The sequence below is a fragment of the Thalia democratica genome, chromosome 7 (genome assembly GCF_965202585.1).
Source record: "Thalia democratica chromosome 7, ktThaDemo2.hap1.1, whole genome shotgun sequence".
Classification (NCBI taxonomy): domain Eukaryota; kingdom Metazoa; phylum Chordata; class Thaliacea; order Salpida; family Salpidae; genus Thalia; species Thalia democratica.
The window spans coordinates 51,745,994-51,768,240 of record NC_139171.1 but is presented as its reverse complement, the minus strand read 5'-3'; the positions used below and the strand labels follow the sequence as shown (position 1 = coordinate 51,768,240).

The 22,247-nt window shown below is 25.5% G+C and overlaps 1 protein-coding gene across 1 annotated transcript; it reads left to right on the top strand.

Annotated features, from left to right (window-relative positions):
* Positions 1–12,258: 12,258 nt before the first annotated feature.
* Positions 12,259–13,513, top strand: LOC145841555 (lactadherin-like). Its single transcript, XM_082948912.1, has 3 exons — positions 12,259–12,328; positions 12,470–12,642; positions 13,376–13,513. Exons 1-3 carry the CDS (start codon positions 12,259–12,261, stop codon positions 13,511–13,513), a joined length of 381 nt encoding a protein of 126 aa, XP_082805038.1.
* The last annotated feature ends 8,734 nt before the right edge of the window (positions 13,514–22,247 follow it).

The window sequence follows — 22,247 nt, the reverse complement described above, 5'->3', positions numbered from 1 at the left end:
TCTACATGTTTTATTCCTATGCGCTTAAAACAGTAGCTATATATTACCGTAGTTAATTAGCAAGTAATAATTAAAAAAAGTTTTAAGTTGGAACATTTAAATACAGTCGTCATTTTTAAAAGATAAATTCAAAGGTTATAACATAGCCTCCAGTATATATTTATGGTTCGTTTTATTTTATTCCTTTTATGGAGTATAGATACATTGTTTTACTATCAAGCAAATTAGAACATAGTAGTAATCTAAACTTGGTTTAATAAAGGTATTTTATACTAGCTATACTCAATTTATTAAGTTTTGAGTTTACTTTTTATTATATTCTTCTGATATAGTGAGAGGAAATTTTTTTTAAGTTCAAATAATAATTGTAACAGTTTATTAGGAAGGGAATATTGAAATAACTATTACATTTTCATGTACTATCACATTCTGAAATTTTATGTCTTTAAATTTATGTTTGTATTAGATTTGATTGTCAAAAATTAGTATTAAAAAAACTTTATCTACAAGATAAAGTTAGTAAAGTTTTAGAGAGTCAATAACAAAACTTATGTTTGATTTACGAATCATAAATATATATTTGAAGCAATGTTATCATTTCAAATCAAAATTGTTGTAACAGAATTCATTTTAACTTGCGTTCCGTTTTCAAGGCAGAATAGTTTTTAATTCTTATTGTATTTTCAAAAGTCGTAAAGAGTAAAATCTAGTTTACTCAAGGTAAGAATATGTTCATAATGTTAGTTTTACATAAAGCAAATAAAAAACGTAAGGACTTGTAGTATACAGCTACTTCTGCATTTGGTTATATGCAAACTAGTTTGAAAAATTAAAAATACATTAAGGATATAATTAGTGATCTATTGGATCAAAAGATCCGGCTGGACCCTAGTTTCAAAATAAGATTCGGATCGTTTTTTGATCTGGTAGATCACTTTAAGCTTATTCAATTATATTTAGTTATTTGTCAGAAGTTAAATTAAATCTAAATCTGTTTGGAAGAATATTAAAATTTAACAGGACGTAAAACATACAAGGTTATAAAATCAAGCAGTTTGAAACGAATATAAGTTAATTTAATTTCAATAAAGCTATTTTTCCATTTGCGGCTACTAGTGTGTTTAACTTCGGTTTTTGTTTTTTGATTACCATTGACTATAAATTACAAAGCTCACTTTGAACGAATCTCTAGAAATTTCAATTTATTCTCAATGTTTGAGTTGTAACACTGTATTCATTCGTGCAAGTGATCAAACATGGCAGTAAAAAAACAACAACTCTTCGAAACATTTGTCCAGATGTTTTTCGTATATAGGAGATGCTCTGGCCTACAGAGCTGGTATACGTGTTTATGGCACTTGCGTTAAATGTTTCTGAATATTAATATTCGAACAGTTTTTAAGTAAAAATGCTGGTATTATTTTTACTTTGTGTTTTCAAAAACAGTTATAACTTGTTTTAAGAATATTAACGAACAACTTTTTAAGTAGATAGTTGTAATATACAAAAATTGTTGAAGTTCAGAGTTTTCACCAGTATTGTGTTATTATTGTTTAAAAGTTAAATTGTCGATTTTTATCTTATTTATATTTATTTTTAAACTTTATTATTTCTAGCTTATCAAGTTTAAAAAAATTTCGAGTTTTGCAATATATGATCAATAGTTGAATTATAACTTTTAAAAAAATAAGTGTTTTGAAAATGTAGAAATTAACTTTAGCCAAGTACTTTTTTAAGTTTTTACAATTTGATAAACTGATTTTACAAAAGGTAAGTCGAAGAATAACCTTTATTCTATTTTATAAAGCTATTTAAAGCTATAAATAGCAGTGAAAACTTATTAGACTTTAAAGTAAAGTTTTAAAATTTCACAGATTGTTTTTGGAATTCTGTAATTTTACAAATTGGCATCAGTTTTATCCGGTGTAAACACAAAATAAAATTATTTTAAACAATCAGTTAGCTGTGGTAGCTGTCATGAGTGCGAAAAGAACAAAAAAGAAAATTCTTGGTTCATTAAATACCAATAATCAATTATCTGAAAAAAAATATGGTGCTCACGGTCAAACAGGTATCTCTCATACCAACAATGGTCTATCTGAAGTTTTACCTGAAATAAAATGTTGTGTTCATGACCAAACAGGTATCTCTGACAATTCAATTTTGTTTAAAGTTTTGAAATCTGTTTCATTGAACTTAAAATACTTCCAGACGAAAAAGAACGGTGTGAACAGATCCCACGCCAGGTTGGTTCCTTATGACGACACAAAGACAGACAATTCCCACATGGTCTCACTCTTCCAAGTCAAAAGCGACTTCTCGCACGCCAGGGACTTTTTTGAAGCTTTCTACGAAGCGACGATAGTTGAGTTTGACGTCTTTAAAGCTGACGTTCTGCTGCTAAAAGCTGACCCGATAACAATTGTAAGTCTTCACTTGACGTCTTTGAGGAGACTCCGGCGAATAAACGGATTTAGCAGTTTTCTCAAACCAGTTTTCGCGACGGAAATGCAGTTCTGGACCGAATGGAACAATGCTGCGATAAAATTGAAAAACGCCAATATGTCCCACCTCTTTTTGGCGGGAGACGTGCGGTCCACGCTGGTTTTTTTTTGAACGCCTCTACTTTCACGTTCGTTACTGCTGCAGTTTAACAAGTTATGCTTTGGATTTTCGTTGGAAGCATTAAAATCGGACAAGAGCAAAATTGAGAGTTTGATCAGCGAAATGAAAGAGTTGTTGGTTAAACATGGCACGTTAGGAAAGTATGTGCCTCATCTCTCGGCTTGCATGGAATCTGTTACAAAAAGCGACATCAACGAAACCATCGGTCCGACAGGTGATTTGTTGAAGAAGTGCATGAACAATTCGGTCAGCGCCACAAATTTTGGCATTGCTTTTATGGAAGCGTTGAAAAACAAGCTTTAGTTTTTAGTTATTTTTGCGAATTTTGTTTGTCGATGTGTTATGAAACTATCCTTTTTGACATTTTGTTGCGATTCGGTCGCAAATAATAAATCAGTTTATAACTTGTGCACTACCCTGTTTAACTAAATCAATCTTGAAACGTGTGCTTATGATTTTAAAGCATGACATGTTTTGTTCAACTTACTCACAATTTGTAACATGTGACGCTTTTTCTGTTTTTCGTTAAATTAGATACGAAATAACTGACATTCTTATAAATAATATTTGAAAAGAAAATAAATAAACTTCTTGCAATTGTTAGCATTAATGATGACAATTTTTTTTTAAGTATTGAGCTAGCATAAAATCGCAATTTAAATATGCTACTTGTAAAAACTAATAACATGTAAGATGAAATAAATTTACAAAATTTAATTAAACATTTAAGACAAGATTTATAAAAACAGAAGAACATAAAATAAAACTTAATATCAGTTTTTTGTAAAAAATAAGCCTTAAATTTAGATAAACGTAAAAACGTAAACTTTAAAATTTTGAAGTTCATTTTGACTTGGTTTCAAATAACTTTACTACTCTGCACAAAATGTAAATACAAAAGAGATTTTAATAAAAACACTAACTTAACTTCGAAATTCATTACAAAACTAAAAATAACAAGTATCTTATATTAAATACTTTACTAATTAAACTTTTAAACTTCTTTTAACAGTTTTAGTGACAATTTTCAATTTAAAATAGGTGATCTAATAGTTCTTTTTATTTTTCGTTTGCAACCAAAACTAAGGCTACATTTATGCTTTAAAATAAAATTATCTTTAATTTTTTTTGTTTAGTATGTTACCAGCAACTAAGAAATATTTACCTGAATGATTTAGGATATTAAGTTTTAATACTTTAAAAACAACGTTATTTCAGTTTATGATCATTTTGTTTCACATATAAATGATATTAGATGTAAAACTTTTAAGTCATTTAAAAGAGTTAAGAACGTCAGCTACTCTTTTTGATTTTTAAAATGTTTCTTAAACGTTAGCAAAGTTATCTGCAAAGCGAAGTTGAGGAATCAAAATTTCTAGTTTATAACTGTTTGTTCAAAAGTTCAAAAAATATTGAGTTTGCACAGAAAGTTTAAACATATACAAAAAATTACAAACATTTTTATATAAAATTTATCTATTTTGTTATACAATAGCTTCTAAAGAAAATTACACATATGAAATTTGGAACCTTTTCTGAAAAATTTTGATTTAAATTTAAATTACCAGTATAACAGTTTCAGCAGTCCCCTAGCTAACATAGTTCTAACTAAAATTGGAGTTTTTAGACAGTGAAAGGTCAATTTAAAGTTTTATTTTGAAAATACAGTAATGCACACAAGGATGTTGAACGAAATATAAATTTTAAAATTGAAATACTGTATTTGTATGAAGGTCAACTTTCAGTTTAATAAAAAGTAAACGTTAGATTTTGTGTGAGTCATTCAAGGAAATATTTTTTACTTTTATCGTTTATTGTAAAATATATTTCTATTTGAATATTTTTGCAATGTGAACAGACGTTGAACTTCAAAAAACATAATTATTTTTTAAATACTCATGGGTCAGGATAAGTTAAAACGATGAATGTATTTTATATAGTTTACGAGTTTGAGAAACTTTATGTACTTTCATAAATAAATTAATCTACGAAAATGCTTGAGTTTCTTTCTTTTTTTTTTTTCAAATTTAAAAGCTCTTAAAATTAAGTACTGTTTTTTCTAAATACTTTATTCAGAAGCTATTAGCTAACTGTAAAATAGAAGTATATCAAATTCAACTAAATTTTGCATTTTAGAAAAGATGTATGTTTAAATTCTTTAATAAGATTCTTGTTTTTTTTAGTTATACATAGTGTTTACAATGTTACAACTTTAAAACAAATTGATAGAACGTTATTCCTATTTTGTGATAAATCTTATCAAATAGAACAAATATAGATGATGTACCAATGACCTACATGATACTATGCTTGAAATTTGGTCTGCTAAATTCAAAAATCAGACATTTCTGTCTAAACAAACATTTTAATGTAGATCTTGTTTTTTAAATCATATAACCAGTAAATTTTTATTTATAAACGTTTATAAAACTATAAAGTTAGTTTACGAAAATACTATCTAAAACAATAATAATAAAAACTTATTTTCTATAGATAAAATCCAAACAATGAGTTTACTTTATACATTTAAAATTACAACATTGTTTTTGTTATTTGCTAAATTAGCCTTGAGTAACAAAAACACGACTAGTTTGAATTTCGAAGATCCACTCCCAAAAAATATCAACAACAACCACAAAATAAACGGCTTCACTGAAAAAACGACTTACGAACAAGATTTTTATGTATCGGATCTTTTCAGAGAATTCGACTATGAAAATCACATTATCAACTGCCCGTATGTTGATATCAATAAGGTGGTTCCCCAAAATCAAGTCTGCTGTAAAAACTTAACAAGAGTATTTGTTGATTCGTATATGTACAAAATGCAGCTGTTGCGGTACCTGAACTTGCTCAGGTCGTGGAACTGTTCTGAACAACTTCAAATGGAATGCAGCTCGAAAACTTTTAACTTCAACGAACTTTCTGATAATATGTATTTATCCGTTTGTGATCCAGCAAAGTTCAATAAAACATGCGAAGTTCAAAAATCGGAAAATGGTAATTACAAGTTGAGTGCTTACCCGGCTAATTCTAACAATATTAAGGATCCTTGCAGCATAGTAAGAGAATTTTACAACACCGGTTCTGAAACGTTTGTAGAAATATTTATACATCGTTTAGTTTCATGTCCAGTAACTTTGTTTGCCTTTCAAAGTGACAATTTCGAAAGTTTTACAAAAAATTTTTGGGATATTGCTTCTAAAAGGTTGGTAGTGTGTTCAAGTCTATCTTATTTGTTAGTTAATTTTTTAGTTACTTAAACATTATGTTTACAAACTTGTATAACAAATAAAAGTAAGAGCAACATTACTGTTTTAATTAAAAAAGTTTAATGATAGATTTAAATAAATATTTTAGTTTTTTTGAACGGAAGTAATATCAAAAACTAGAAAACTTAATTAGATTTTTATAGTAAACTGATACTTTTTGTTTTTGAAAGTACCAACTATAAGTATAAACAAAAATAAATAACATTTTAAGATTAAACACTATTTATCTTTTATTAATAAGTTTTATATCACTTCAAATTTTTTGATTTAAACTAATTATTATCATTATTAACAAACTTTGTATAAAAAAATCAACATGAAAGAAAACTCAGTGTGTGCAAAACTTATAGACAAAATAGCTGCTACATGATATTAATAAGTTTTTTTCTTTAAAACTGAAACTGCTATTTAAGTTTAAAGCTTTTTTAATTAATACTAATACTTGTATGTACAAAAGTATAACAGAAAATATGTTTTTTATTTTTATAAGTAAATGCAAAAATAGAGAGCCGTCAACTAAATATTATAAATAACTATGATCTATTTTATAAACTGACTGATAAATTGTTTTATCTAATATTATAAGGAAACAATTGTATTAGAACAAACCGTTATGTTTTATTAATAATCAGTATACAATATATATGTACACATTTAGTTTATTTAGTATAAGTGACCTTCAGTACTTTTAAAATTCAACATTTAAAAGAAATTACAGAGTAAAAAATTAAGAATTGTTTAAGCATTGTTTGAAAGTCGTACATTTTAAATAAAGGAAAACTTTTTTTGAATTTCAGCTGTCAGGTATCAGAAATATCGCTGGCAGCTTTTCAAACAATAATCGGGACCGCTTCAGTTTTGGTGAACACGATCGTATTAGTGGTGATCTGCAAACACAAGTCTTTGCAGAACAGTCAGTCGTCTTACAAGACTTCGCTTGCAATCGCTGATATTCTGTATGCGCTTACGATCATACCTTTTACAATTGGAAACTTTAACTCCTACAAAGAAGCTTTTTTCAAAGAAGACTTTCACTATAACGGAAACAGAAGATTTTCGTTTTCGAAATTACACACCAGTTCGTGGTATAACAACAAATTTAAACGTTGTGTGCTCGAACCTGTGATCTTTATTGTTTTGTTAGTGTCACTATACACTTTGCTTTTTGCTTCAATGGATCGACTGTTTGCCGTGTATCGCCCATTCAAATACCGCACAATGAACATGAAAAATATATCAAAGGCTATTTGCGTTTCAATTTGGTTGTTTTGTATAGTTGTAGCTTGCCTGCCTATAACTAGCTCTTATGGTTTCTGGGTGTTTTTCGTAGTGCTTCTTGTTCCACACTCTACAAATAAGTACAACATTGGTGTAATTTACAGTTTACTACTTGGTGTGCCTTTCATGCTTATGTCAATATCAAGCATCGCAACGTACTACTGTGTTAAAAAACATGCACGAAAGTCAAAGCTACTTAGTTTTAGAAGAAAAGAAAGTAAGTCAAAAAACGCCGAAGCAAGATTAGCTAAGACTTTGATACAAATGGTTGCAGCTTTTAGCTTTATGACTTTACCATCGATGACTGCTTTAACAATTGTCATTATATTGCCAAGCTTAAATCTACATGAACCGCGTAAGCTTAACATTAACACTTTTAACACGATTAATTCGTTGGGTATTGTAGGGTATTTGTGTTTGACTTGCTCAACAATCTTTAATTTTTTGATCTACATCGTGAATAATAAAGTTTTTCGAAAAAGCATTGTTGAACTTGTGGTGGAAATTTCAAACAAGTTCATCTGTTTTCGGTTGAAAAACAAAACTCCTAGGTTAACGGCCTCTACAAAAATAACTTATGCTAATGAAAAAATTGAAATAAGAGATTTAAAAACACAAGAATTTAAAATAATCCCAGCTGACAGCACTAAAGTTTCAACTTTTCATTTGGATTATGCTGAACTAAATAACAAAGAAACTACAATTAAAGAAAACAGTTTTTAAAGATAGGAATACTTAACTGAAGGTAATAAATTTCTGCACTTTTTTTAAAGAATTTTTTACTTTTATTTAGAATGTTCATAAAGTTTTTACATAAAAGCATTTACTTGTAATCTAAATTTAAAGTGTACAAAAAAAGAGTTACTTATACCAATAGCTTAATTTAATGTTAATATGAAAGTAATAACATTCAACTATCAATTTCATTTTCTGAAATAACACTTACATTTATAAAAAATATAGAGTTGTTAAGGTTATTACAATTTAAAAAATATTTTAACTTATAATATAGTTTTGTTTTAAAAGATCTTTATGTTCTTTTAAGCATTATCTTTAATTTTTGTATTTTTTCATTATAATTGCATAAATACTAGCAGATTATTAGTTTTTATTTTTTTTTTACAATGCGTAACGTTATAGTTAATGTCGTTTAACTTTAATAGTGTTTGTCTTTTAAAAACATTATTACTTTTAGTGTGCTGTGCAAAAAAAAATCTACTTTAAAATTTTTTTTAATGCTTTAACAACATACATCATTTTTGATTTTTAAAATCATAAGAAAATTTTAATTGATATCCCAAAACTATTTTGACTTCACACTAGATTTTATTTAATAAATGTCGGTTTGTTTTTTCATTAATTGAAAAAGTTTTGATGAAAATTGGTTTGTAAACGCGTTCAAAATAAAAAAAAGCTACCGAATTTATAAAACACATTAAATATTTTTTAAGCTTAGAATAAGGAAGTAGAGTAACATATAGTAATGTTGTAACAAAATCGTGCCACAGTTAAAACATAAAATGAACTTTGTTTCAAAAAGTCTTTTACATGTAGAAGTCAAATAAAAATCAAAAATAGCTTTTGAATATGTTTTAACATTTTTTTTATCAATTAAGTTAATTTTTTAAATAAATTACTTCGTAATATACTTTTAAAAAGCAAATAAGTAAATTAGTAAAGCTAAAACTTTATAATTGAAATAGATTTGTGACAACTTTATTATGTTATACCTTAATAAGCACCCTTCATAAATATAATTAAAATTATTATTAGCAAAATTTTTTTATTTTTAGTATTTGTAGTTTCATACGATAAATCTTTCCTTTTTAGCAGTAAGCATATATCTCCAATTTGTTTACTCTATTAAAAAAATAAAATACAAAAAACAAATCCTGGACAAGACCTTAAAAGGTATCCAAATGATGTACGATTCAATAACTGAAAGATTCTCCATGCACCAGAGTATCCTAGTACCAAGTATTTTGAGGGTCTATTTTCTATCGTTCAATAAATTACTACTAGAGATAAAAAACAAACAAAGCTTAATCCGAAAAAATAAGTAAAGTTATTTGTGTCATAGAAAAAGCTTAACACTAACTTAGAAATGTTTTAAACTAATTTAAATTTTAACTACTAGCTTTAGTTTAAGTATAAATTGTACCTAGAATGGTTACAAACTTTTTATGTTCGTGTAACTTTTGATCGAAGGTTATTTTACAAAAAAACCGCTAACAAAAAAGCTTAGAAACAAACTGATATGTCAGACTTATCGTTTTTATATATTTAAATAGTAAACTTTAGTTTTTTTTCAAAAGTTAAAGCATAAAAGCAAATAGTTTTACTAATTTCGACGTTTGATACTTTATGTTTGCATATTTGCAATTTTCGAGTTCAACAAAACCTAAATATATGCTAACTTTTAAAACAGACAAACCTTTTACATATAAAGCTTTGTTAATTGACTCTAGTTGCACTCAAAGTTATTTAAATTTTGCTTTTTATTCTTCAAGAATTTAAGCTTAGCTGTGTAAGTTTATAAAAGTAAAGCATTTACGACCGCTTAATTAGAAAATATAAAAAATGGCAACGCTGATTGTAATCTTAGTTTTAAGTTTCGCCTGGTAATTAAAAAAGGTAGCATTTGATCTATGGACTTTATTAAGAACAAGTAATAATTTAAAAAATATTTATAAAGCGAAATATTAAAAAAAACTTATTTTTAGCATCGAGATAGTGATAGACTAAAGGTGTTACTTAAAACAATAAAAGGTTTATTAACTAAATAACTTTAAATGTAACTAAACTATAATAGATTATGATATTTTAAAAAATCAATAAGCATAAAATATGTTAAAACTAACTTTTGAATAAATTTTATTTTGATTAAAAAAAAAGTTAAAGTATCTATTACAAACTTTACATTTGTAACATCTGTTATAGTTTAGCATATGATGCATGTTAGTATAGAGCAGGGTATGCCAAACTATTTTTTCAAATGGCAATTAAAAAAGCTATGGCCCCTAGTACCAGGATTACTCAAAAACTACCTGAAAAACACCTAAGACCTTTTTTTTTTATATCTAGTGTAACTTTCAAACTATGACCTCGTGGCCCCCCTGTGGCTCATTTACTACTCATGGCCCCCTTTGGTCCCTTTGCTGCTTATGGTCCCCTGAGTCTCTTTCATGGCCCCCAAGGCCCACTTTTGGAAACCCTGGTCTAATCTAATACCATAAGCAAAGTGAAAAGCTTAGTTTACAAACTAGTTTTAATTAATTTAGTGAGTTTTAAATTGTATAAATACAAGTTATTGGAAAATGAATTATGTTAGCTACTGTAAAAGGCAAAAAAAGTTTCAGTGATAAACACTTGATATAGCTAAGTTTTGTTACCTAAGTTTAAGTTTATATACAAACATTTTATTAAAAAAAACCAAAAAGTCAGTAAGTATACGTAATAACGTTTTTTATAAACTTATAACTTTATAAGCTTTATATGATAAGTTAATTTTAACTTCTGTTTATAAAAACTAATATGACCCTGTTACCGAGAACCTAAAACATTTGTTAACATGTATATCTACAATTCGAAATTTTTTTAACAAACGAATGTTTCCAGTTTTATTTTCAAAATAATAAACTATATATTATCAGAGAATTTCAAAAAAAAAGTTGAAAATATATTGAAATTTTTTTATAAAAAAAGTTTTGTAGTTATAACTAATATAATGTATATATATTTTTAATTTTGTGTTGTGAACTATCAGAGGTAAGTTAACATTTAAAGCCCTACTTTAAAAAAAAAATCTTTATTATAATAAAACTCTTTATCGTTTTAATGATTTTAAATAATTTTTTTTAAATTTTATTATTATTATTATAGTTTCAGGCACACTTTGAATAATATTCAACATAAATAGAAGAATAAACATATAATTTATATTTGAAATAAAATGAAAGAGAACTATGAAATAAAACATTAAGTTAAAAATAGTGAATTATTTACATAGATAAACTGATAGTTTTGTTATCAACGTTAAAAACATCTAAAAAATAAAACTTAATTTATAAGCTTATTAAATATTAAAATACTACTTTAACTAAACAATTTTCATATTGTTTTTAAGTACACTTCTTTAATAAAACCTAACAAAAAATATAAGGTAAAATTAGCTAACAACATCAAGCTATAAAACTAATTTTAGTGTTATTACTTTTTTTTAGAAATATCTGTGCTAGCACAAGAATAAACAAGTAATTTACAACGATTTAAAATAAAACGAACTAGACACTTTAAGACTAAAAATTATTTCACTAAAATAAAATGAAAATTTTTGTGCATATGACAACTCACATTTTGCTTCTGTTTGTTGCTGATGGCAGCACAAACTCCTTCAACTTCGGCTTTCAGCAGTGCCGTGTAACTTGTAGCGATACCAGGGATTTTGAAAATGTTGTTAGAAACCAATCGGTTGCTATTGGCAAACGAGGTCCCCCGGGGATGCAAGGACCAAAGGGAGAACCCAGAACACCTGATGTCGAGCTGAAAAAATTTCTCATCTGTTTGATAGTTCACTGAAAAATGAAAAACTTGAGGCTGAAGTTGAAAAATACAAAAAGTTGTTTTCTACTCCCCATATTAGAAGTTAGACTTAACAAGTTTAAAAATAAATAATAACTGACAGATTCAAACTTTTAAATCAAATTTACTTAAAAACCTGGTTGCAAATAAAATTTTTAATTTGCACATCTTTATTTATAATTTGATTAACAAAATTACATAATAGAAAATTCAATTGCAGTTAAAGTTTGTGGCTCTGGAGTGCAACAGATAACAGCAGTGTCTTTCTTGGAATACAACGATCGTGACGCTTACCGAAGTTACCAGGGCAGGCTGTTTAATACTGGAGCTACGCCATAAATGGTTTTTGGTTGAACATAATCAACTTGAATCCATTTGTTGTGATCGTCTAACATTATAAGTAGTAGTTTACAAAGAAACATAGTTAACATAGGTTTATGATTAGAATATTTTATGATAGTTTTTTATGTAATACTTCTAACAAATAAACTATTTGAGTCGAATGCGTGTCTCCCGGCAATCCAAGAACCTCCATGTGGTCCGAGAACCTCCAGTTGCTGGACCACATGGAGGTTCTTGGATTGCCGGGAGACACGCATTCGACTCAAATAGTTTATTTGTTAGAAGTATTACATAAAAAACTATCATAAAATATTCTAATCATAAACCTATGTTAACTATGTTTCTTTGTAAACTACTACTTATAATGTTAGACGATCATAACAAATGGATTCAAGTTGATTATGTTCAACCAAAAACCATTTATGGCGTAGTGACACAAGGTAGGAATATAGATGGACATTTCGTCAAGTCCTACAACGTACTGTACAATGTAGAAGGCAATACACAGTTTAAGTATATACTTGATGCAAATGGAGATAAAAAAGTAACTTTTTTCTTAAATTAAAGTAAAAATAAATACAAAAAAGCATTCAAATTTACTGTAAATAACTAAATAAATTGATATTAGAAACTTTCATTTGAATATACAGTTTTAAGTTATTACATTCTCATCATTAAGCTTTAGATAAGTTATAATTATAACAGTTAAAATAATACTATATTTCATTCTATGTTGTGTAGTTTTTATTTATTTTGAAATATTTTGTACTTAAATGTTACAAACATAACTAAAACTAAATTTTAAACCAATTTGGTATTAAGTTGAAATTATCATTAAGATTTATTGTTGAAACGTTTAATATTTTTAGGATTAAAATGTGAGTTTGTTACAATTAATTTAAATAAAGGAAGTAAATTTTGTTTATACCGAAAATTTTGTATTTTTTTTTATTGTAGAGTTTGAAGTAGTTCACAATAATTTGAAGGTTAATTTTCCTCTTCATTAAAAACAAAGTTTTATTTGTAAATCGAAACTGCAAAGCTCATAGCTGTGAATGAAGTAAAATATTTCTTTTTACACAGTTTTGATCATCAACCTACCAATATTAATAAGGTAATTTCTACAATAAAGTCAAAATGATCTTATTTACCTTAAATAATTTAGAACTAAATATCAATAATAGTAAAATTTATGAACAAACATTTTTTTTCTTTACCTTTGTAAAATAACTAAGGGTTTAAGATTTTTCTATGTCTTAATAGTTGATTTTATCCAGGTTGTTCCAGGAAATTTCGACATGCAAACTCCTGTTATCAACAATTTTCCTGAACGGATCACAGCTAGGTATCTCAGAATAAACGCAGTCAGCTGGAATGGACACATCGCCTTGAGATTTGACTTTTTACAATGTTAAGTATTAAGTTAACATTCTTATTTGTACGTTATTTAAAATGAAACTGTTCAAATTTAATAAAACATAATAGTAACATTGTAAACATAGATAATTCCTTGTTTTACCGTTTTAAAGAAGGTTTTAAGATAGCACTATAAAGATGAGTTAAATTAAATACTTTAATTTAATCGTAAGACAAAAATACGCATTTTTTAAGATCTGTACAACTTTAAATAAACTGTTTAGTTTCATAATCACTGTATATTTTCTACTTTCACTTTAAAGTGTGTTTAAGAAACAACTAAGCAAAAGCCTAACTAAAAGATACAGCTATATTATGTTTAATTTATAATGAAAATAAAGAGAAGTAATTAAGCTATTAAGAAAATGTTTAATCGTTTCAACTTTTTACTGTTTAAATCGTATTCGAAAACTAATCAGCAATATTTTGTTTTAAATCAATAAACTAATCATATTTTAGTATAGAAATTAAGTTTAAATGTATGTAGATTGTTTTCTAGCTTGATCAAATACTTTTGACAAAATACTTTACAATCACAAAGCTAATTTATTGTACAATTTTTTTATTATGTTATCTTCTTTAATAATACTTACATACTCCGCTACTATGAAAACAAAGTAGCTACTGTTCTTATATTTTAGAAAAAAAAAAGTTTTGTTGTTGCTTCAGTATATCAAATATGTTTTTATACCATAATCTTTAAAACTAATGTAGGAATCGGCTGCCTTTCATAAGGAACTGAGTAGATTTACTTAAAAAGCTCTTCGAGGCTTAAGTTAAGAAAGTCTACGTGTGCCATAATACATTTGAAAAAGATTACTTAAAAAAAACAAGTGTGTAGAGAATTATGTAAAACTAGTAAGTACTAAGCTACTAAGTACAATTTTACTTAAAAAATGTCCAATATAATCACTAAATTTTTATTTTACTTAGTTGATTGTTTATAATAATATTGTGTGAAGCTTTTGTACTTTAACATTGGTATTTTTTTGTTTATGTGTCAACCAAACCAACTGGGTTTAAATCTAAATCAATTCAGAGAGTTTTCAAAATCATCTTTAGACCATTAACCACCTGGCAATTTATTATTTTATCATCCAATGGTAATTTAATATTTTCACTTAAATTATTTTATTTTTGTATATCTGTTGGCAACAAAGTTGATTCTTAATTTTTTGAAACTTTCAATTTAGAGAGATTTCAAAACCATCATTAGAATCCCTGCACTATCAGGCAAACATTTAATTATAATTTAAAGATATTTTAATTTAATTGTATAGTATAAACATTTTTTTAGTAAAATTTAAAACTTTATATATTTAACTACTTCAAAAAAATATTTTTATTATAAATATATATATATACAGTACACTACCGCTTAAGTACGCAAATAGAACCCGACCAAAAAGTGCGTACTTAGCACGGGTAGTGCGTACTTTTTGACGACATAGTATAATATGAAATTTAGTTGTTTGTTTTCTTTATTACAACTAGCCACCAAATAATTAAGCCAAACAAACAAGTCTTTTTATTTTAAATAATATTTAATACATAATTCTAATTTGTAAAATTTTTTAATAAATTTTTAAATGATTTATTTTTTCTATCAAAAGTTTCTACATAATTAATACATACATTTAATATAGAAAGTCAATGTCAGTCAATGATTTAAAAAAGTATTAAGCTACATTTTGTTTTGTTAGAGGAAAAGTACCAAACTACATTGTGTTTACCAAACATTTTTAAAACATCAATGTATGTACATTAAATTAATTTATGACTTAACTATTTTGTATTTGTAGGGTTTTTTTAACTTTGTCATCTATATTTATTTATTTTATAGCATTACAGCTCAAATATCATTATTCTTTTTACTTTTCTGCAACCACTACATAAGTATTTAGTTTATTAACATTTGATAACAGGACTGTCATAATCTCAGGTTACTTTAGACTACTCAGGATTACTCACCCTAGTTTAAAAGTTGTGAAAGTCTCAGGCTAACTCAGCAGGTTGGCCATTCTACCTGGAAACATAAAATAATCTGGAAAAACTTGATGATTGAAAATTTAGGCAAAAAAACTGGAATTTCTTATAAGTTCTAGTATAACATCCTTTACTTTGTCTTTCTGGATAAGTGCGTACTTAAGGCGTGATGCGTACCAAAAAAAAGTGCGTACTTAAGCGGTAGTATACTGTAAATGTAAATAGTTTAAAATTTAAAAGAAAAAATTGTAAGAACTCCATCTATACTAACATTTAAATATATATGAATTTAGATATACAATTTGTAAGTTCATAATTTTTTTCTGTTTTTTGTTTTAATTTCACTAAATTTAATAAAGTTAAATAAATAAATAAGTATAATATTTTTTATTACTACTTAAATTTTTTTTTATTTTCTAAGCAGAAAAACGTATTTTAAACACAGAGTTATTCGGCTAAATATTGCGTACTTAACTGGCAATGCATACCTAAGAAATGCGTACTTAAGAGGCAAATTAAGAACAAAAAATTGTGAACCCCTTTTGAAAAATTACTAGACACGCCCCTGGTAACATTGTGTTATTGTTCAGTGTTAGATTGTCGTTACGATTAATTAAGTGTTATACTTTATTTTAAATAACTGCGGCCCGAGCTCAATTTTTTTATGAAATGTATCTAAGTCCGCGACTTATAAAAGCGTCCTAAAAATAGAGATTTGTGCACAGTATAAAAACTAGTATAAATTATTTTTGTCAGAATCTCAAATTAAATGAAGTTTTTGTTAAGGCGTTTAATCTGAGCTTTTTGCATAACCGCTCTTACTTTTTCATCATATATTTAGTTTATCACTACAATTTTTATCTTTGCTCGCGAACCTATTTCAGTTCAAATAACATTTTAGTTTTCCTCCTACGAGAATATTTAAAATAAATATCTTCTTAGGCAACTTATTTTAATTAAGAAAGGTCCTTCCAAGATCACCTTAATTCTGTGAATTATTATCTGGATAGCTCAGACCTAACCAGGAATTTTTTCAGTATTAGTTTATGACGTATATTTTATGAATAAATTTATGATGTTTTTAGTAAGAAGGTCTAGTTTACAATAACCATGTTTATATTTTAAGTATCTTTTGTTGGGTTAATGTAATTTCCAGAATCCATTTAAAAGTTATTGATAATTTATTTAATTGTGTAGTGAATGACTTGGGACTAGGATTAAAGAGAGTTTATTCCCTAATTTATTTTAAATTTATCATGTTATTTTGTCTTTTTTCGAAGAGCCTGTTAGTTGGAATAAAAAATCTCAGCTTAAATAAGGCTGTTTTTATTTGATATTTTTTTAAAGGTCAGTTATTTGTACAAAGTAGAAAAAATGCAACTTAAAATTGAAAAATAAGTAATATTAAAGCAGATGCCCGCATACTTTTAGCTATATACTTTTATGTTAATATTTATATATACATATATTTAGTTGGTAATTTTTGTTATGTGACATATATGTTAAAACTTTAAATGTTTTAAGATTTTATTTCCAAAACAATATTCTACAAAAAAAAAAGATATTATTAGTAAATAATAAGTTTTTTATTAATTTTTATTATTAATTTTTTATTGTTTGATGATATATTTTTAAAAATAAATATTGTTTTTAAAATGAAACTTTAAAGCAATTAAAGGTGTATCATTCTCCTAAGCAATAAGATGATGATCAAATTCGTTTATTGTATGAATAAAAACTTAATCTTAAATTAAACGTAAAATATTTTGAATTTGTTTGTAATTTGTTTTCTGTATTAAGTAATTTTTAAAGTCGATAATTTATTTGTTTTACATAACACAAATACCAAAATACAAGTTAATTGTTAATTTGGTTGCATGCATACCAAAATATTCAAACTAAGTTCTTGTGTTTGTAACTTGAATTTTTTTGTCTTTTTAGCAAAACGGTTGTTTTTTATGTTCGTTTTTAATATAGCTTATTCTTACATTAAAAACGAATTTTTTTATTGACAAATTCAAAGTATTGTTTTAATTTTTTAAACAAAATAAGTTATAATATTAAGCATAACTATTATTTGTAGACTTGTATGCTATTTACACTACAAGCAACTCAAATTTTTAAGTTTCTAATCATTAAAATATTCTGATTGGGTTATTTAGATAGAATTTTTTAAACGAAAAAAAGTACTGTTCACTACTAAAATAATTATTTATCTTACACTAGATAAAAATTAATGCAAAAGTAAAGGTAAGTTTTATTAACTAAATACTTTTTAATTTTTGTTTTAAATTTTTACAAATTTTTAAATTTTAATATTTAGTCAATCTTTATTTCCAATGTATGCTCATAACAGTGTGAAGTTTAACCATTTTACATATTCTTTAATTATACAAGCTTGTTTCGTTATTAATTAAAGTATTTATCACTTTACTTGCCTTTTATTTTATAGTAGAAAATGTCACGAGCTATTCTATGTTGCTAAAACTAGTTATCAAATAAATACTAAAAAAAAATCTTCGAACTTTGTAAACAGCTTGAGTCTAAGTAAAGTTTGTTTTCTGTAGTTTACAAAGTAATTTAGCTAGTTATATACAAAATCACATATGTTTTAAAATAAAAAACAATTAAAAAAAATTGAAACATTCGTTCATATATATTACTAAAACTGTAAATATTTAAGCAAATATTTTTAAAAACTTATTATGTTTAAGCCGTAAACAAATGGGTACTTAGAATACACCAGGGCCTATTAAGACTAGTTTTCTGGAGTCTGTGCAATCCCTGGAAAAAGTGTTAAGGGATTCTTTGAAAATTCAATAAAAATTATTTCAAGCAAGACATTTTACATATATTTTAAAACTTTTCATAGTAATAGATTTACTTGTGCTTTTTTATAATTTGATAGTTAATGAAGATTGATTTCACAAAATGTGAACTAAAGTTTTATAATCTGCAGGTGCATTACTAACAATAACTATTTTTAGCTGTTTTTAATTTAAAATTAAGAGTTCATCGTGTAACAAAAATAGTTTATAACTTTTGATATATAATACTCAAAAGAAACTTTTACTAATACGCACAAATTATTCATTTGAAACTTTAAGCATAAGTATATAATATAAATGAAGTATACGTACTGTTTTTGAACTGAAAACTACTGTTTTATTTCAAAGTTAGTAACTAATATTTAACTACTATAAAAAAATTAAAAAAATAGTGTTCAACTTGTATTTGAGTAAAACCTATAGCTATTATAAATGAATACTTAAAATGTATATATACAGATAATTTATTTCACAACAAAATTTATCTGTTAATAAATTAGTTTAGATCCAAGTTGATTAGTTTGTTAGATTCTACTTCTTTCACAGGTTAAAACAAAGCATTCAGTTAATTTAGAAACAAACTTTATTAAAAAGTATATAACTAAATCAACTTAGAAAGTTATTTTACATCTCTTGTAATCAACTTTGAAGAAGAATAGTAGTTTTTAGTTAAAAAACAGTGTATATACTTTATTTATACATTTATGCTTAGTATTTTTAGTTCAAAACTTTATGCATTTTAAATGTAGTAAAAATTTCCTTATGCAATTAGGCTTTAATAAAATAGTAATTTGATATGAAATCATAATTAATTCTTTATTTTAAAAGTAAAACAACTGATTTGAAAGCAAAAGCTGATAAAAGTATTATAAAAAAAAACAAATATTAAGAAAAAAACACTGATAACTAGTGGTCTACCGAATCCAAAAAATTAGCACGTAATGAATCATCTAAGCGTTTTAGAATCTTTGTTTATAAAAACGTTTAGACCTGAATTATGCAAGAAACAGTAAGTTTATAAATCTAATATTTATAAGTTGTTAAATATGTTTTGTCTATTTTGCCGATTATTTTATTTTGTTGTTTATTTCATTTTTATTATACTTTTATTCTAGTACGTATGCTTATCTTAGTTAAACTACAAATTAACTTATACTTATGTAATTATAAATGGTTAGTCTATCTCTAACTTGTTTTGCTTAATTTTGCTTAGTTTATTAATTGTGTATTTTCTGATGAAACTTAGAACTGTTTACTTACTCAAAATTTATTTTCAAAATCAATTGCTAACAGTAGTAATTGATAAGGATTAGCAAAAATATATTTTATATTTTGCTCAATGAAATGTTTTTGAATGAATTGTTTCTCAAGTTTTTGTATAGTGTCTTTTTTAAATATCCTGCAACAAAAAGTTCACCACCAGAACTTTTAAGTTTTCAAATTAAGTTAGGTGAAGTACTTATTGTAATTATAAAGTTATTTTATTTTATTTTTGTGCGTTTGTTTTATTTGTTTATAAAAAACTGCAATTCGCTAAAACGTTTGTTACCATTAGTTGTTTTTTACTAAAAGTATTTTTTCGTCATGAAATTGTTCAAAGCAGTTGTTTAAACATTTTTGATTATAATTGGATAAAGTCAGAGGACAACCTTTTTACTTCTATTTGCTTTTTAACTGAAAAAAACAACAAAACGAAAAAGGACTTTTGATTGAGTAAATGAAAACAAACAAAGCAAAAATGTTTTCATAGCATTTATATCTGTAGCATAGACTTTGTTCGTATTAAAGATGTAAATATATATATGTTTATATGAAATAAAAGCAGATTAGCATGTAAATAAAAAGTAAAATTATATTTAAAACAAATATTTACTGATATTTAGCTAAACTTTTATAAGGCTTTTACTTTTCTTTTGAGATTTTTACAATATGAGTAAGAGTTATTTCTATTCAATATGCTGAAGAAGAACATGCTGGTTGGGCATCTACTACCTTTCTTAAGTACTTGATCTTAAAAGCCTCTTATATATCATGAATAGTGTAATCTTTAATAAAAGTCTCAAATTTAAAGTAAAAATGTATGCATATCCCTTTTTTAGCCTGGCAACACTAATGGAAGTAAAAGTTTAAACAATTAATCTTTCCTGCTTTTGCGGCAACCTGCAGTATTTTCAAGGACCAGAAGTCGTAATTAGTATTGAAGTATATTTAAAGCTATCCCATCGCAATTTTTTTGCTTTTTATATAAGGTATAAATAACAAAAAGCCTGTTTAAAAACGCCTTTTGTAAACAAAATGTCTTTTTAAATAAACATAAAAACTTAAACTGTCAAAAACACACCTAGAAGATGTTTTTATAAAGTGTTCTTAATAAGATATCTTTCAACACTGCATTTAATATAGTATCTATTCACTGTTTTCGCTTTCCTTGTTCCTAGCAACTGCTTCCCAATGGTGTTCCTAGCAACTGCGTTTTACCTTAAACAAAAAGTAAACAAAGTTAAGGTATAAATAGAGAACTAAGCCAATGTTTTTGTAATATAAATGAAACTTAGATACAAAAAGCTAAAGTTTTAGTTTAGTACTATGACAAAGATGGTATATTTAGTAGATAATATGGATCGTTTAACTTTAAAAAAGATATAGTTATAATATAGAAAGTTGAAATACTTGCAAGTATTTAGGTACATGAATATGACCAAAATTTGATCGAGCTAATATAAAAAAAATACTAACAGACAATCTAAGTCTCTAAGCTTTACATTACACAAATATAAGTAAGTTATTTAAAGTTATCTAGTTTACAGTTAAAAGTGATAAATGCTAAAAGTACACTCTTAAAAATGTAAAAGATATTTTAAGTTGTACAAACTAAAAAAATAAACTTCGTTAAGTATTTTAAATAGTAACGAACGTTATTTACTTTTAAAAATCATTGATTAAGTCAAATAATATTTAATTAAATTATTTAGCCTATTTTTGATCTAATACTATAATCAGTTTGAAAAGCTTGGTTTACAAATTAGTTTTAAATTATTTAATGAGTTTCGAATAGTATAAAGATAGTTTATTGGAAAAATAGTTATGTTAATTACTGTAAAATGTAAAATAGATAAATAAAATACAATATTTTGTACTTCAATAAGTTTTAATAATAAACACTTGATATAGCTAAGTTTTATTACTTAAGCTTAAGTTTATATACAAACAGTTGGTTAAAATAAAAGTCCTTAAGTATAGTTGTAATAAAGTGTTTTCTAAACTCTATAACTATAAAAGCCTAATATGTTAAATTAATTTCAATTTCTGTTTATAAAAATTAATATCACCCTGTTACCAAAAAACTAAAACATTTATTTACATAATTATTTATAATTTTAATTTTTTTAGCAAACGAATGTTTTAAGTTTTGTTATCAAAATAATAAACTATATATTATCAGGAAATTTCAAAAAAAAAAAGTTAAAAAAAAAGTTAAGCTTTTTTAATAAAAAAAGTTCTGTAGTTATAAATAATATTAACAATTAAAAAAAAAGTTGTGAACTATCAGACGTAAGTTAACATTCAAAGTCCTACTTTTAAAAGAATTATCATTTTTATAAAAACAAATCTTTATCGTCTTAATAGTTTTTAATAAACTTTTTTTAAACTTTATTAAAATGATATTTTAGGCACACTTTGAACTAGATTCAAAATAATTAGAAGAATAAACATATAATTTATATTTGAAGCAAGTTAACAGAGAACTTTAACATAAAAAATTAAGTTAAAATAGTGAATCTTTTACAAAGATAAACTGATAGTTTTATTATCAACGTAAAAATTATTTAGAAACTAAAACTTAATCTATTAACTAATTAACTTTTAAAATAATACTTTAACTAAACGATGTTCATATTGCTTTTAAGTGCTCTTCTTT